Source organism: Dermochelys coriacea, chromosome 4 (assembly GCF_009764565.3).
Source record: "Dermochelys coriacea isolate rDerCor1 chromosome 4, rDerCor1.pri.v4, whole genome shotgun sequence".
In the NCBI taxonomy this organism is placed as follows: Eukaryota; Metazoa; Chordata; order Testudines; family Dermochelyidae; genus Dermochelys; species Dermochelys coriacea.
Window position 1 is genome coordinate 32,742,655 of NC_050071.1, and position 18,297 is coordinate 32,760,951.

At 43.1% G+C, this 18,297-nt stretch overlaps 1 protein-coding gene across 2 annotated transcripts in view; it reads right to left on the bottom strand.

Moving 5' to 3' along the window:
* The window catches only part of PAPSS1 (3'-phosphoadenosine 5'-phosphosulfate synthase 1), a 71,902-nt gene extending 55,382 nt beyond the window's left edge, over positions 1 to 16,520 (bottom strand). Inside the window, exons 1-2 of one of the 2 annotated variants that reach the window (XM_038399399.2) lie at positions 16,091 to 16,520; positions 3,698 to 3,812 (exon numbers count right to left, since the gene is read on the bottom strand). In XM_038399399.2, the coding sequence (XP_038255327.1) occupies positions 3,698 to 3,812; positions 16,091 to 16,150 (175 nt within the window). In that variant the 5' untranslated portion in view covers positions 16,151 to 16,520. Of the gene's footprint in view, positions 1 to 3,697; positions 3,813 to 15,893; positions 16,036 to 16,090 lie in introns of those variants that run through there. The other variant, XM_038399400.2, reaches the window with a different exon arrangement.
* Between the last annotated feature and the right edge of the window lie 1,777 nt (positions 16,521 to 18,297).

The following is an 18,297-nucleotide window of genomic DNA, read 5'->3' on the forward strand; positions in this document are numbered from 1 at the left end:
TAGCACTGAACTCAGTGAAGACTGCTCATGAAGGCTCCAATCCATCAGAGAACTTAAGCACATGCTTAACTTTAAACTTAACTGAAGTCAATAAGACTACTCATGTGCTTCAAGCTAAACATTTAAGTACTTTGCTGGATCAGGGCCTGTGACTGTGTGTTGTAGGATTACGGAGATACACATGACAGATTCTTAAAGCAGACAAAGTTGGAGGGCCTGACTGAAAAGTAACCTGAGAAAACAAACAAGACAGCAACAGGGTGAAAAAATTTAAGAGCAACAGTCATCTCAAAGAGTAACCACTTGAGGGGAAAAAAAGACTAAAAAAATCTTAATCATTGACAGAAAATTCTTTGTCTTCAAAAAAGGGAGGCAGAGATCCTACAAAACAGAAAAGCAATACCTATTTGAGTGGTAATGAACTCAGTGATATGACTTGCCTGACACTATTGATATGCTGGTTAATGTACTACTTTAACATTCTGGACCTAGACCATAAGGAAGAACAAAGAGAATGGTACACTATCACATAAACCTGAAGAGGAATGATAATTTTCTGTAATTTACAAAGAGGGGGATATCAAGTGAAGGAACAAACACTGCAATTTAGAATCTTGACAAGTTGCAGATAAATCCATTAAAATATAAGAAAGAATCTCATACAGTAAGGGCCTGACCCAAAGACTACTGAAGTCAACCAAGAAAGTCAACCCATCAACTTCAGGGTAGTTAAGCTCAGGCCCTAAAACCTTGGGGGGGAATGAGGGGAGTGGGGAAATGTAAACAGTACCTAGACACTTCATTGCTCAGAGAGCCCTAGTTTTTCCTCTTAGCCTTTAATGGGCTACTTTGGACATCTGCCTGAAAGATTATGTTGAAAAGGTTGCCAGGTATTTAAGATGTAAACCTGGTGGTACAAAAAAAAAAAAAGATTAATTTTGAATAAAGAAACCAAATTAAGATGATCCAGTAACCTAAGACTTTATTTGCTTTTCACTGCTCTGATCATGTGCTGTAGAACCTGTCTTTAATGGCTCTGATTCGCTACTCTGCCTCTGAAGCACTTGACTATGTATTTATATCATGGTATCATCTATGGGATCAAACAAGACTTAGGTTTCCATTGTGTTGTCCATATGAGGGAGCTCATCTGCAGAACCTCTGAAATCCTCTACAGCAGTTTTAAAATCATGTATCGTTTTGTGCACAGAGATATGCAAAAAAGTTTAAGGCGCTCTTATAGACTTTTAGTGGGATTTTCAAAAGCGAAGATGCGCCTTAGGAGCACACATCCCATGGAGAGTCTTGTGATCCGAAGTCACTTGCCACTTCTGAAAATCCCATCCTTTTGTAGTGCAGCTTCAAGGTTTTTCAGAAACAGCCATTCCAACTTTCTGCCTGGAGCCTATACAGGCAATAAAGGGCCAATTTCATCCTGTGAATCCTGACAGAAATCAGTACTTTTACTTCTGGTTTTTCTCTAAGTCTGCTTACCAAGGTTCTTAGAATTTGCCATATTTATATTTGGAAGCAGCAGTGAGACTTAAATCAACAGTGCCATTTAAAATGATATTTGAAGGAAGTTCTTGATCCTGGCTGTTAGGATATAGATATTCAGGCCTGTCTGTAAAGGCTTATACTCTTATCACTTGGCTAGTTATATATATAGGTATAAAAGAAAGAATCAAAATCACTGTCTGCCAGTGTAAGGTCCTTCTCTTACTGTAACAGTCTGAGGCCCTGTTCTTATGCTAAGGCCTTTGACTAAGCAACAGAGGTAGCCATAAACTGGGAAAAAAAAATCAGTCACATCCTCACATTCCAAACTAGTCACATTGAAATAAGGTGCTATTGGGCTGTTAGGAATACAATCCTGTCCTGATAATGCCTATCGCCTGCAGAGAAAGGGAAGGGCCTAGAAGATGTAAAAGGAAACTTAGTTTGATAGCATCCTGTCTGGCAAGAACTCACTTATCAATAGCTGGGATGTGAAATCCTCATTTCTGTGTTTGTTCTATCACTGTAGTCCCCATTTCCCCATTGTTCGTCTGTATAATCTCTGTCTGGTTCTGTAATTGTTTCTGTCTGCTGTATAATTAATTTTGCTGGGTGTAAACTAATTAAGGTGGTGGGATATAATTGGTTAAATAATCATGTTACAATATGTTAGGATTGGTTAGTTAAATTTCAGTAAAATGACTGGTTAAGGTATAGCTACGCAGAACTCAAGTTTGACTGCAGACAATATAGTAAATCAGGAAGTGGGTGGGTGAGGGAAATGGGAACAGGGAATGGGGGTGGGGAAATTGGAATCATGTTTGGCTAAGGGCAGGAATGGGAACAGGGACACAGGTGTAAGGCTCTGTGGTGTCAGAGCTGGGAAGAGGGACACTAAGGAAGGAAACTGGAATCATGCTTGCTGGCAGTTCACCCCAATAAACATCAAATTGTTTGCACCTTTGGACTTCGGGTAGTGCTGCTCTCTGTTCATGTGAAAAGGACCAGGGAAGTAAGAGGGTGAAGGAATAAGCTCCCTAACACTGGCATGGTGCTGTCTTGTTTACACAAATGTAAGCCGATATTTAGCCTACTCAAAATCATGTTCAAAGCAGAAAGACCATTTTATTGTCTATCCTACAGTAATTTCCTGCAAGCCTGAACAGGATCCCACTACATAGATTTAAAGAGAAACATTTGCTTTCCTACACAAACTTAGTATATGTTATGAGACCCGTAATTCTACAGAACATTTCCCTTTCCAAGAACCTCTCTTCAAAAAAAAAAAAAAAAAAAACCACCCACAAAAGGACTGAATATCTCTTTTTACAGGCAACACTCAGTGCTCTCTCTAGGAGATAAGCAAACCTTTCCCTACTCCATGACTGTGCAGTCAAACTAGCAGTAGCCCTGTAGCGGGGTGGTCACCCCTCCTGCCTTGAAGGGCTTAAAACAGCCCAGGAGAGGGCTGTGGCTGGGAGCAAGCAGTTCCCAGGCTGATTGGGGGAAGCAGGCTCAGCTGTGGCCACACCCCAATCAAGGCTCAGCTGGCCCTTATAAGAGGGCAGTGGCCAGGAGCAGACAGAGTCTTCTCTAATTGTGGAGGGAGATGGGCCTGGCTACTAGGGAGTGTACGAGGGCTGGGGAAGGCCAGAGGAGCTGGAAGACTCCAGACTGGAAAAGCCCCAGGATGCAGACCTGGCAGATGGCCTAAGACAGGGTATGAGGTTGCAACAGGACAGCCCACAGGTAGGCAGAGGCAGCAGTTCCAACCCCCCCTTGCCTGTGATGATTGGCTTATTTGCTGCAGTCTGCCCCAGTGTGCAGGGGCTCAATGGTGACTAGCAGTAGCCGAAGACTGAGGCGAGGTGGGGATAGTAGGTGGGGGTTTCCTGGGGAGGGGAGACCCAGAGACTGTGGGGGTACTGCCAGGGTGCAGCACCCTGGGTAAAAGGGGCACCAGGGTCAGGGAGGGACACCGGCCTCCAGAGGGCGTGCCGGAGGCTGGAAGAGCTAAATCCCTGAGAGGCCAGCAGGAGGTGCCGCAGGGGTGAGTCTTGCACCCTGACAAGCCCCTTTGTTTTAATCTAAGCCTCATACTCACATTTAGCAAGAAAAAGTTGAAGAAAAAAAAGAGATACAATGGGCAAACAAAAATGAAGAAAAACTTCATAAATCCATGCACAGAGTTTGACTGTACCTGTTAACCAGACTGTGCAGCCGCGAAAGCCACCTCTCGTCCCCACCACTTGGCCTCTCTTGTTCCTGCTGACATGGTGGGCTTGATAAGTGACATTGGTAGCTCTCTGCATTCCCTGTAGATAGGAGAGTTGGTTAGGTTAAGTTATTCACACATACAAAGCAAGACTGGCAGGCAAACTAATAAAAGCAAAAGATAACATTCAATAGATCGGCAGCTGCATAAAGGCAAAAGGGCACAAAGGAAATTAAACAGACCACCTGTGTGGACCGCTTACATTGAACTCCCCACTTTCCACCATAGGGATGGCTGGACTAGTCAATTATTGCATGCATATTTGACTGGCTAAAAATTAGGTCAGATGCCTAAAATGGCCTTATTTAGGTAATTAGAAAACCAGTTAGATTTTTTTCAGCTGTACTGTAAATTCATAAGATGAAGGGGAAACTATTCTCACAGGATTGTAACAAGGCTCCAATTATAAGGCTTAATCTTGGCTCCTTTCTAAATTCCCCAAAAGGGGTCCTTTCCCCTGTAAATGGTGCACATGTGGTGTGATTTCCAGTTTTGCACTCAAACATCTAGACCACCCTGCCTTTAGGTAAATCATCTTTCAACTTCTAAAATACCTTCCACTATCATTCCAATTCCTGACTATTCAGTTAGAAGAAAAGTTAGCAAAATGCTTAAAAAAAAAATTAAAAGGACCTAGGATTGTGTATGTGTGGAGGAGGTGGGGGTCCCCCATCATCAAACAGACAGTTTACTGAGGACCATTGCACCAGCCAGACTGCCAAGATCCTGACGAGGGCAGTCAGGACAAATAGTTGGAGCAAGGTCAAACCTGAGGCTGACAATAGTGGAGGAGTTCGTAGTCTAATTCCAGGACAGGATCAATACCAAGGACCAGAGTCCAAGTCAGGTTTCAGGTCCAGGTCAGGAGCCAAGGTCTAAATCAAGCCCAGGCTGAAGCCAGGTGTTCAAGAGCAGACATCAGGAATAGTCACAGCAGCTACAGAAGATCATGCTGGATACTTCCTGGAATGCCCCTGGGTGTTGTATGGGGTGGAGGAGCCAATCAGGAGCCATGAGGTTACTACCCTATGAGGTGGGACTTCCCATGATCTGTGTCCACAGCAGGTGATGGGGAATGGAGCATGAGCTGGCTACCGCTGCTGCTGGCTGCAACAGGGAGGTGTTTGCTGCCTAGCAGCTCTGCAGGCCTGGGTTTGAGATCTGATGGGCCTTACACAGAGTGACTACCATTGGATGATACAGCTAATGGATGTGCAGTGAAGTTCCCAGATCTGGCTCAAAATCCAACAGTGTCTGAGGTGGCCCCGCGGGCAACATCAGGTAGAGTCAAGACTGCCTCCGTGGGTCACAACTGAGAATACCAAATTCAGGACAAACTGCTGAGAAATAGGGCAGATACACCCCCAAAACTGGAGGTTATTCTCCCATGAGTTATACCAAACCAGCAACAAAAGTAAACTTCGCAAAAAGAAAAGGAGTACTTGTGGCACCTTAGAGACTAACAAATTTATTAGAGCATAAGCTTTCGTGAGCTACAGCTCACTTCATCTGTAGCTCACGAAAGCTTATGCTCTAATAAATTTTAGTCTCTAAGGTGCCACAAGTACTCCTTTTCTTTTTGCGAATACAGACTAACACGGCTGCTACTCTGAAAAAAGTAAACTTGTTAGCCAGTGTGGTGAAACAGAAGAAGTCAGAACAGCAGTTTCTTTAGGCATTCCAGCCCTTGTATCACCACCAAAACCAGTAGACTTAGAGATGAGTGGTTCTTTAAAACCAATTTCATCGAATAAAATGTGGTTCTGATCCCAAAGGACCAGCCAGGCACACCCAGGTCAATATACAAATCAGATCTTACCCAAAATATCATGTTGTTGCCAAACTTTTAGATACTAAAAGTTTATTTCTAAAATACACACAATAACTGCAAAGTTCTTGGTTCAGGCTTGTAGCTGTGATGGAATAAACTGCTGGCTTAAGTCAAGCCTCTGGTTGCTTCCAAATCATTGGAAGGTCCTCAATCCCTTGGTTAGAATGCGCCCATTAGTGTAAGTTCATAGTCCAGAGGCTTGAGCATGAAAGAGACAAATTGAGATGTTTCCAGCACTTTTTATAGCTTCTGCCATGTGGAGGGAAATCCATTGTGTCAAACAAAGCCCTCAGCACAGCTAGTAGAAAATTACAGGTAAAAGATGGAGTTTGGAGTCCATGGGCAAATCACATGTCCATGCATAATTTTGCTTAGTCACAGAAAGTCCATTATCTGTAGATAGGCCTCTCCCATGATCCATTGTGAGATAAGTGTTCCTTGATGAGCCACTTAATTTGAATAGTCCCCTCAAGATGCAGGGGTGCAGGCTAAATATCTTGTGGGTGTTACCCCAGGAGCAAACATTTGAAATCCAGGTATAAATACTCATAACTTGAAATACAATAATGATACGTGCATACACATAGCATACTCGTATTCAGCGAATCATAACCTTACATGCTACATTTTGTATAAGATTTGTTGCAATTGTATAACAGTGGTAGCAACAATGATCTACATGGTCATTTTATCAGATAACGACACAAAGGCATGTACCCCTTTGCATGTCAATGGAAAGTGTGACAGCACAGTGTGCTGGGATGTTTTTATCTACCCTAGTGGCATTGCCAAAGAAAATGCAATGAGGAAGACCAGAATGCTGGAAGATTTTGACTGCACTAAATGTCATACCACTTTACGCTCAGGATTTGCCAATAGAGCACGTATGAAATGCCTCTAGGCGCTCCAAGTCTGCTTGTAAGAGGATCCAGGTTTCTGACCCATATTGCCATATAGGTAGCACACGGGGTTAACAGATCCTGAACTTTGCCTCAGCACAAAGCCATTTTTGTCTCCCTTAGTAAAACACAAAAATTCACATAGAAGGCAGCAACTCTTATTAGTCTAGTAATGTCCAGTTTGCTGCCATCATTTGAACTCTGTCGGCAACCTAGATAGATGAACTTGACAAGTTTTCTCCATGGTACTTGACTCCACCTGCACCAAGGATTCTGTAGGTCCAGCTACATCTCATGGCAGTAAAACAGTCAACTCCAAAGTGCTGGTGGTGTCTTGGAGACTTTGAAGGGCAGGGCTGAAATTCTCTGCCTTCTCCACAAGAAAGGCAATGTCAGTGGCATAGTCTTGATTAGTGGACGCTACTTGGCCAGCCTTGATTCTAACATGTGGAGCAGCAAGTCCTAATATCCAGTCAGCTGCTCAACAGAAAAGTGATAGGGTTAGAATGCATCCTTGCTGCACACCCGAGATTGTGTTGAAACACAGCAAAAGCCATGAATCAAAAGCACACTCCTCACACTAGTACTGGTGTGAAGACTGCGTGCCAGGTTTAGCAAAACATCTAGAATGCCAACTCCTTTCAGTGTGAGTGCTGACCTGTCAACCAAATTGAACACTGCTTTTATATTGACAAATACCACGTGAAGCAGGAGGTTAAATTCTTGGCACAGCTCAGCCAAGAGCTGGAGGATAGGGGGAGGGATAGCTCAATGGTTTGAGCATTGGCCTGTTAAACCGAGGGTTGTAAGTTCAATCCTCAAGGGGGCCATTTAGGGATCTGGGCAAAAATTGGGGATTGGCCCTGCTTTGAGCAGGGGGTTGGACTAGATGATCTCCTGAGGTCCCTTCCAACCCTGATATTCTATGATTCTATGATTCTATGACAGCGTCCACTGTTGTTCACCCATCAGTGAAACCTGATTGCTGTAGATGACAAGGTCTGTAATGGAGCAGCTGCATCCTACTAAACAGAATGAGACCAAAGACCTTTCCAGGCACTGATAACAATGAGATCAGCCTACAGTTGCCAGACTCTGTGTGAGATCCTTAGCCCTTGTACAGGGACACTATGATGCCAACCTTCCATTCTGGTGGTAAATTGTTTGATGATCGCACTTTTAAGAACAGTCAATGCAAGCTGATGCTCACTGATTCTCAGGCACTTTTGCGTAGCTCAGATGGAATACCATCAGGTCCAACAGCACTGCCATTCTGCAACTTTGTCAGTGAGGAAGTACGAAAGGCTATCGCAGATGATCAGTGTTTTCCCCTAGGTCTGCAGCCACGTGATTTACCAGATCACATAGCTCTGGACAGCTGTCAGCAGGTGTGTGGTTCAACACGCTTTCATAATATGTTTTCCATCTGTCTAGGACATTGTTCGTGGATGAGAAGGGATTACAGGGAGATGGGTTAATAGTTTTGGCCAAGACCTTTCATAAAGAATTATTTTATAATTAAAAATTAAACAACAACCTACTTATACAGCACTGTAAGCATATGTGACACAATCTAGTCAAAAAAGACGACATTCCTGTCATGGTGACCTTACAATCTGAGGCCCTAAACCAGCAGAGTGATCAGCATGGGCAGTCCCTTAGGCCTGGTCTATACTACGAGTTTGTCGGACTTAGCAGCGTTAAATCGAATTAACCCTGCATCCGTCCACACAATGAAGCCATTTTTTCCGACAAAGGGCTCTTAAAACCGATTTCTGTACTCCTCTGCAATGAGGGGGATTAGCGCTGAAATCGATATCGCCGTTTCAAATTAGGGTTAGTGTGGATGCAATTCAAACATACTGGCCTCCGGGAGCTATCCCACAGTGCACCATTGTGACCACTCTGGACAGCACTCTGAACTTGGATGCACTGGCCAGACGTACAGGAAAAGCCCCGGGAACTTTTGAATCTCCTTTCCTGTTTGGCCAGACAGGCTCATCAGCACAGGTGACCAGAATCGAAAAAGAGCTCCAGTATGGACCAAACGGGAGGTACCGGATCTGATTGCTGTATGGGCTGCTATCAGAACTACATTCCAAAAGACAAAATGCCAAAACATTTCAAAAAACTCCAAGGCCATGAGGGACAGAGGCTACAGCAGGGACGCAACACAGTGCTGCGTGAAACTTAAGGAGCTCAGACAAGCGTACCAGAAAACCAAAGAATCAAACGGACACTCCAAGACAGAGGCCATTTCTATGCTGAGCTGCATGCAGTTCTGGGGGGGCCGCCACCACTACCCCACCCCTGTCCGAGGACTCAGATGATGGGGATTTTACGGATGGGGAAGACTAGGAGGAGGAGCTTGAGGAGAGCACACAGCACACTGTTTTCCCCGACAGCCAGGATCTTTTTATCACCCTGACTGAAATACCCTCCCAACTCAACAAAGCTGAAGAAGTCTGTTAACATGTCTGGGGATGGAATTTCACAAAGGTGTAGAGGGCTGCTCATCTGAATCACTGCAAGATTGAGGCTTAAATTAGGTAATTTAGACAACAGATCGTCAGAGATATGACAATGAAGGGGAAAAACAAACACAAAGCACATTAGAAAAGGATTCTCAAAAAAGGCTGAATTTGCTTAAACACCCTGACATTACTAAATTCACTTTCTGGATTCAGCAATTTGATAGTTTTAAAGTGAGGTTTATGGGGGACAGGTAGTTTGGAGTCCAAAGTGAGATGTTTAATTAGGAGAAGTTCAGAGATATGACACAGAGTACTAAAAAGGTGCACTGCAGCCACTATAATGGGAAAATACCAGCCATCCATATTTAGTATGTTCATTACCACTGCGCTCTTAGGCCATGTCTACACTTACCGCTAGATTGGCACTGCTCAATCGATGCAGCGGGTGTCAATTTAGCAGGTCTGGTGAAAACAAGCTAAGTCAATGGCATAGCACTCTGCTGTAGACTTCTTCTGTCCTCCACCTCCCTGAGAAGCATAAGGTAAGCCGGCAGGAGAGCATCTCCCGTCAACACAGCACAGTGTAGACACGGTTGTAAGTCAACCTAAGCTATGTCGACTTCAGTTATGTTATTCACATAACTGGAGTAGTGTAACTTAGGTCGACTTATCGCGGTAGTACAGACAAGGCCTTACTTTTGCTTCAGATATCTTTAAGGGCATGAGAAACCTTATTCTCCCTGCCACATACATCTTGCACAGTCTCAACTTGGGAGGGGGTGCAGTGAATGGGAACCAGCACAGAGGCATCTTTCACAATAACCTAAAGTATTAAAAAATTAAATATTTTTGCTCGGTTGTATGTACAGAAAGACCCTGTTTAACCTATTAAAAGAAGCATTCATTCATTATGACTATTTCCAGTAGCACACACACTGCCATCATTCTCGCTTTCCTCTATTCCCCAACACACTCAGTGTCAAAGACACCTTTCAAAACAAGAACCCAGGGCACACTATTCCAGTGCTTCTGCTGCTGGCTCTCCCAGGTTGCAGCAGCAGAAGTCATATCAGTTTTCTTTGGTGTTCTAGAGAAAGCTATAAGCAGCAATGAAAGTGACAAAGATCAGGTCATTATCATTCTGCTGCAGCTGCTTGAAGAACTGTGAGCTGCAGCTGTATATATCTATATCTATACACACAGAACACGTATCGGCATGAAGATAATAGCCCACTTTAATTGATTTGTCTCATTAGAGTTGGTAAGGCAACCCCTATCTTTTCATGTTTGTGTGTGTGTGTAAAATATATCTACCTACTGTATTTTCCACTCCATGCATCTGATGTAGGTGGTTTTAGCCCACGAAAGCTTCTGGCCAAATAAATTTGTTAGTCTCTAAGGTGCCACAAGCACTCCTCATTCTTTTTGCTGATACAGACTAACACGGCTGTTACTCAGAAACCTGTCACCATGCAAGGCACTCCACAAGCGGAAAGCTGAGGGAGTGGAGAAGAGACACACACACCCAGCACAGCAGCCAGCGGGCTCTGGGGAGTGTACTTTCAGTGTCAAAAACCTACCGGGTGCAGCTGTGAGTCAGGAAACCATAAAAAGATTCCAAAGCTTATGAATCCCAGAATACACCCCTTTCCTAACAACACAACTCATTTTTCATTTTGCAGTTCACCTTTGGTTTTAAAGGACTCAATACTATTCCCTCTCACGTAAATGACAAAACCCCCATGACTCCAAATAAAAGCAGGATCTAGACTAAATCTCGAGAGCAGCTTTTAATAAAGAGCTGCACTAAGATTTAGTGACTTTTTTAATTTGTTCTCAATTGAATTGGGAAATTAAGATGGTTTTGATGCAATACAAATTTTCCTAGTCTAGACAACCTACCACCAAATTGTGCAGCCGGTATTACAGAAAACGGGATCATCAATAGTGAATGATTCACAGTAGCTCTAGCACCATTGCCTTAAATAATGCAAAATTACCTCCGTTTCTGTACCACATCTTAACCTTGGCTTGTTTATTTTGCTGTATATACTTAGCATGTTGCATTATGTTTGACAAACTATGATTCTCTAGCATTTTTGGCTGGAGAAGGGAAGGGTTGGGAGAGCGGACATAGATCTCTGTGTTCAGCTTGATTTTTTGGTGAAGAATTTTCAACATTTGTACCCTTGGGAGGTTTAAATACCTCCAGAACAAAAGGGTTTTTCAATAATTGTGGGGGCACATTTTCCAGCTGACCTCAGGGCTCCAGAAATTTACCAATCAGCTAGGTAACAGCACAAAAAAAGAGGGGAATAAGATGTGAGGCAATGGCTACCAGCCTGGTCCACAGCAACAGCTCTAGTGCTTGGGATCAGCTGCTTGGGAACATGAAGCAAAATTGTCATGATTCCTGCCAGTTTTAATGCTGCCCATAGGGTTTCACTGAAATGCAAAATCAGCCAGTCAATCTTACTGTGCTAGAAAAACTAAGGACAGCAGCAGGAACACTAGGCCTGTTGTCCTTTCTAATTAAAGACAACAACAGTGCACCAATGTACATTTGAATTTTTTTAAATGAAAGTTTCAATTCCACACTAATTAATGGTTCAGACTGCTTCAGTTTCCATGTAAGATTCCTACTTAAACAGTAAAGCAAGCGGGTTTCCCAATTCTTGCTCTATCTGCCTGCGGAAGTTAACAAGGAGGCTTTTATAAGGCTGCAACCAATGTATTAATTCAGTAGCCAGACAACTTTGGAATAGATTCAAGAAACGAACTAGTTCAGGTACATATAATAAATTGGAGATACTCCATGGCTAGACTCACTTCCTGATTTCAAAGAAAAAAAATATTTATTTGGAACAGCTGGCACTGCAGTAGAGGAGAACAAGAGTATCCATTCAGCCCTGCCCACTCAGTCGCATTTAATAGAAATAAGCCATTCACTTGTGAAAGAGTTAATGTTCTAACAGAGACGCATTATAAATACAAATTTTCCGGAAAATTTATATACCATTGATTATTAAAAAAAAAAATCTATACAACGACCCAAGAATATTACATTCCTTAATTTCAAGGACAATAAAACAAGGACGTCTCAGTCTTAATACTTCAAAATAATTTTCTTTTGTAAAGAAAGTCTCAGGGAAGCATGTAATATACAATTACTATCTTAGGTAAATATACTCGTAACACTCCCACATTATTTATTTAAAGTGGGATTTAGAGCACATAAGTCACTGTAGGTCAATAAGACTTGTGTTCTTAAGTCACTTGGGTGCTTTTGGAAATCCCACTTTTGGAATCTTAAAGTTACGCAAATCAATATTACTGTTGCACCAATGCACAATAGTTTTAATTTTGCACATCACACTTAAATGTTATGAAAAATTGACAATGATCACTCAATGTGCAGTTTTTCAAAATATTAAATTGATTTAAAATGTAAAATTTCAAATTATAGACAGAAGGGTTGCAAAAAGACCAAAAAGTGCTAAAATAATACAGACACAAAGTCTAAAGACAGTCAGTTTTTTTGGCTCTACTTGAAGACAGTGTTTCCTGGCAATAAGTTTATGTATGTCTAATTTCAGTCTGAAGAAGTGAGCAGTTAATTTATTCAGGGATTTATATTTTACAATATAAATGCTGAGAAAGCCTTTATGTATATCAAAATGAATGGTGCCAATATAATAAGGTTTATCTACAGATATGAATCAATACTGAAGGGATATAATTAGATTTATATAAATGAGCCATTCTTGGTGGCCAAATTCAGCAGCATCTTTATAGCTATAAGATTTTTAACAGCCTAAAGGCCATAAAAGCAACACTGCCACTGTTACTGGGCTTATGCACTGCTGTTCCTTCTTGGGGGTCTCAGGAAGTATCAGGCCTTTCTTTCTCTTGAGATTGAAATCTGCACATTGGCTACTCTTGGACCAGAATCTGGGCTACAGGTTGCTGGGTACCAACCATGACTACTTCTGCAGGTCCAACTGGGATTTGGAAAGTTTCAGAGTAGCAGCCATGTTAGTCTGTATTCGCAAAAAGAAAAGGAGTACTTGTGGCACCTTAGAGACTAACAAATTTATTTGAGCATAAGCTTTCGTGATGCATCCGATGAAGTGAGCTGTAGCTCATGAAAGCTTATGCTCAAATAAATTTGTCTCTAAGGTGCCACAAGTACTCCTTTTCTTTGTGCAAATCTACAAGTGTTTCCCTTCAGAAGCCTACAAGAGCAGCTAATTAAAGTGAATGAACAACAACTTCAACACAAAGTATTGTTTGTTCTTTTGCCCAATAGTATACAGTAGGCAGAGCCAAGATATAAAACAAAAGAATCCTACACTTATATTTCCTTACCTAAGCTCAACCTCTCTATCCCTATAATTCAGGCAGATGTGTATCTTTTCCCTGCTCTGAATTGGGAGAAACAGGCTGCACCACTTCCAACACGATCCTTTAGTATGAGTGAGTTTTCCCAAACCATCAACTTTTTCCACTGATACACACAGGTAGCTTCTCTCAGCTCATCCAAAAAAATCCCATACAGGTTGAATCTTGCCCCATTGATGGCTCAGCCATTGTTATCCCATGCCATGTCTACATTGCAATTACAGGCCACATCTACACTGTACCAGCTTGGAATAAGGGGCTGTTTAACTGCGGTGTAAGCCTTCAGGCTTGGACTGAAGCCCATGCTCTGGGAAGCCTCCCACCCCTGCAGCACACTGCACAATTGGTCATCATTTCAATATAGGAGATTGATGAACACAGTAGGACCTTAAAGAAACAAGTATTTTTTTTAAGTATCATGCTGATTTCCACAGCAGCCTGGTTTAGGGAAACATCCAGCACACATTGGTAAAATTAATAGTATTTGTTACTTTACCTTTGCAGGTTAGTTACATCACCAGTTTTAAGTGTTACACAGTACTAGAGGTTTCAGAGTAGCAGCCGTGTTAGTCTGTATTCTCAAAAAGAAAAGGAGTACTTGTGGCACCTTAGAGACTAACAAATTTGTCTCTAAGGTGCCACAAGTACTCCTTTTCTTTTTGACAGTACTAGAGAGCAGCAAAGAGTCCTGTGGCACCTTATAGGCTAACAGACGTATTGGAGCTTAAGCTTTTGTGGGTGAATATCCACATCATCATCCACTACATGCATCCGACGAAGTGGGTATTCACCCACGAAAGCTTAAGCTCCAGTACGTCTGTTAGTGGATAAGGTGCCACAGGACTCTAGACTAAGACAGCTACCCCTCTAATACTAGAGAAAACTCAACAATGTACATGGTCTATTGATATTAGCTGTTTAAATGAATAAAAAAAACATTGCTAAAATTAAGTGACACTGCTGAGGCAAATTTGCCCCTGACAATTTAGATTTGGTAAGTAAGTGAGTTTATACAACCCTAAAACCAACAGAAATGGGGGAGGAGAGGAGGGTGTTAAAATTCCAGATGAGACCAAAATAAAAACATCCCCAGCAGTGTTTAGAACTCAAGCAATGCACTAACTCAGGAAAAAGTGAAACTTTCTATAAAACAAAGATAAGAGTGACTAGCCTTGCATTTCTTTTCAGTTAAACAAAAGATCAGCAGGAACAGTGACCAGCAGGGTTTTGTTGGTTTGTTTAAATGTTTTAAAATGATACGGAGTTGTTAGTAACTTGTTTTGTTTTTTTAAATATTTGATTTTAACCAGTATTCCCTTCATGACACTACCCAGAATGTCATAAAATACTAGGCGAAGATCCTTATATTACAAAGGACCAAATTCATTCTTGCATAAGCCCACTGCAGTCAATTACAACAATGATTCTGGATCAGAGGGTTCTCCTACTCTAGAATCCAGAATAACTAAACACACACAGTTTAAGAGCAAAAGATTAAAATATGTCACATGCTACTCATTCTTGACACAGAATTAAGAACTTCCAACAATTTGATACAATAAATTAGTATGGAAACAATTTACAGGCACATGTTTTGACCAATAATATCTCTAAATAATACAGAAGGAACAGAGATCCCACCTGTTTTGTCTAACATTCACAGAGAAATACTAGTTTTCAATTTTGAAGTTTCCTTACCAAAGGAATGTGTAGGAAATTACACAGCAATACCCTGACACTAGCTGCTTGATTATTTCTTCAATAGTAATGGTACAGTAAGAAATATCTAATATTTATTATGGCAAGGAATAGAGGCCCATCTCTCCATATCACATCTGCTTAAACATAGCATTATTTTCAGACTCCCAATCATTTTCACACACAGTATCAAAATCATCATAAGTGTTCTTGGGGAATGCTTCTTTCTCCCTAGTTTGCCAGTCTGGGGCCTGCACTGTAAATTGATTTGCCCATATGCCCCCACCTCTATGAATAAGAACCATGGGTTTCATTGTTTGGCTTAAATCTTACTTTGACAGCTTTCTGTTTAGCCACCACGTTACAGAGATCCTCTGTCTCAAGCTGCCCCAGATTTATGAATGGTTACATTGTACATTGAATTTTTTCCCTCTTCCAACATATTTGAAGCAGAGGAACCAAGGTGCAAAAGACAGGAGTGAAAACCTGAAATCTGCCTTTTTCCCCTGTGCAAACCCTCCTTCCTACCTCTTCCCCCGGAGCCCAACTTTCAAAACATAAAAGAACGATCCCTGGAGGCAGAGCCCCTGGGAATGAAGGGAGGTGCTGGTACCCAGTCTCCCTAGCCTGCGGGAGATAGACTTTCACAGGCATATTCATTTTAAGGCAACATTTATAATCTCTCAATGAGACATTTACAATCCGGTTGCACCGCCACACCCTTCCCCAGCCAAGTACCAAGGATTCAAGTCACCGTCGCTCGAAATACCCCCCTTGTGCAAAATGTTCCGTGCACATCCTCCCTCGCCGCCCCTCACCTTTTGCAAACTGCAGACCCAGCCCGTGCAACGGAGACCGCGAGCCGGACACACAGGCTGCTGCCTCTCCCGAGCTCAGCAACCAGGTAGGCAGACGAGCAATGCCACATCAGCATAGGCAGGCAGAGAGCCACCAGCTTCCCGCTTGCTTTCCCTCCTCCCCCCACGCAACCGGTGCAGCTCCCCAAGCCGCTCACCCAGCTTTGTACCGCGTTGCTCAGCTTGACTTTCTTGCTGTGACTCCCAGGCCGCTCCATCTCCAGGAGAGGGGGGGCTCGCGCACAGAGCGGGCGGGGGGGGGGTTCAAACGGGGTGTGTGTGTGGGGGGGGGGGTGATGAGTGGCAGAGAAAAGACTCTTCGAATGCGGCCGGCTCGCGCTGGGCTCTCAGTCGCTCGTGCGCGAGCGCCAGCTGCGGCGGCGGGGGGAGGGGGAGGAGGGCTCGCGCCCATACGGCAGAAGGGAGCTATAGGAGGAGCAGCCGCGCGCGCACCAGCCTCTCGCTACGCACAGGCTAGAGAGCGCGCGCGCCGCTTGACGGCGAGGCGCGAGAAGCTGGCTGTACTACGCACACGTACACAAAAGGGAAGGGCGGGGATGGGTTTTCGCTGCTTCCGGTGTTGCCGCTCTAGCCCCGCGGCCCTCTGCTCTTTTGTCCCCTAGAGCTGGGCACGTGGGAGACGCCAGGCCCGGGGACAGAGGGGATGCGTGATTGACGTGCTGCTGGTAGCCAAGTCCTCGCAGCCCAGGGCCATCCTCCTGCACATCCCCGGGCAGCTGGCTGGGTCTCTCCAGCCTCCCCACAAAGCAGCCTGGCGCGGGGGGGCTGACAAGAACCCCCTGAATAGGGGGCAGCTCCCTTGTCCTCCCCAAGCCTCTGGCCTCAGGTGTGGCCAGGCTCCCAGCCTGACACCACGGCACAGGGGTCGTGCCAGCTCAGTGAAGCAGTTATGGGGTCTCCCCATCAGCACATAGCATCACAGCTCAATGATTTAGTTGCACAAGGTGTATTGCAGTACTGCCAACAGTCAACAAGGTCCTGTGGGCTAGGCCCTGTACGTGCAACCAGTAGGAGATAGGGCCTGCATTGAGCGGTGTACAATCAAAACAGACAAGACAAAGCTGGGAAGGGATCCAGAGGCAGAAAGGGGAAGTGAATGAAGATGTGCTGCCGGAACACCCGACTGTTCAACCACAACATTGGCACACCACATGAAGGGTTTTTTGACACATGTTGCTTCATGTCATCACCATGTTACATCATGACATGATGAAAACATGTCACAATGCATTGCACCATTGTCACATTACACTGTGACACCTTCTCACGGTGCATTGTAACATCATTTTGTTGCGGCACATTGTGTGATTCTGCTGCACTGTCCTCAGGTTGTAGAATGACAGCAAGCTATATCCTGACAGGATGATATTTTAATACACCACCATCACTTTGCAATGCATGGTGGCAATGCAGTGTTAGGAATTTGTGACAAACAAATTTGCCTCTTAAGACTGATTTACAAAAGTAGCAGCCCTATTTTGATTGTGCCCAAAAGAAGAAAAAATGTTAAAAAATGCATCTTAAAATGTTTATTTGTGATATCGTCTGACATACCATTAAAAGCTGGGGTTGTAGAGAATCTGAGGGCAGTGAATTCACTGATGTCTATAAGCAAAGGTCCAGCTTGTGTAATTTGTACACTGATTAGAATGATGCATGCTCCTAGCTATAGCTGGCCACAACTGCAAACAGATGGAGAGGAGTGGTGGGGCCAAGGGAACTTAAAAACAGGGAAAGAAGAAAAGCAAAAAAACCCAAAGAAAATTAAAATAAAAGCAATTGCTGAAGTGTTCCAATGATAATATTATACTCTCACAGTGCCTGATCTTACTGAAGTCAAGTCCCCATTGGACCCCTACTTTTCTGTTATTTTATATTCTAGGAACCTTTTCTTAATGGAAATTGAAAAGAGAGAACTCACAGGTCCCTAAGCAACTGCTTTATCACTTGTGCTAAATGTAAGAGAAATGATAGTGACAATCTGTACTTTGAATCACTGATATGTATTATATTTACTATACAAATTAGACATTTTACAGATGTCTGTACATTGTATGTTATCTGACAAAGGCCCTATTCTAAGGAGAATGTTTCACTCACAACCACAAGTTAGAAAGATACCTTCTCAGAGGTACCAACATGCAAGGTTTATGTATTCATCTAAAGTTTAAATCACTTACACAAGTTAAGAATTCTTTGAAATGGGAAAACGGTTGCAAATGTGCCCAGATAAATTATTAGCGAGTCAGTATTAATAAATGTATGGAATTAGGAAATACATTTATTGTAGTTGTGCATTGAGGTCTGAAGTGAATGATAAGATAACATCCAACACTGGGGATGG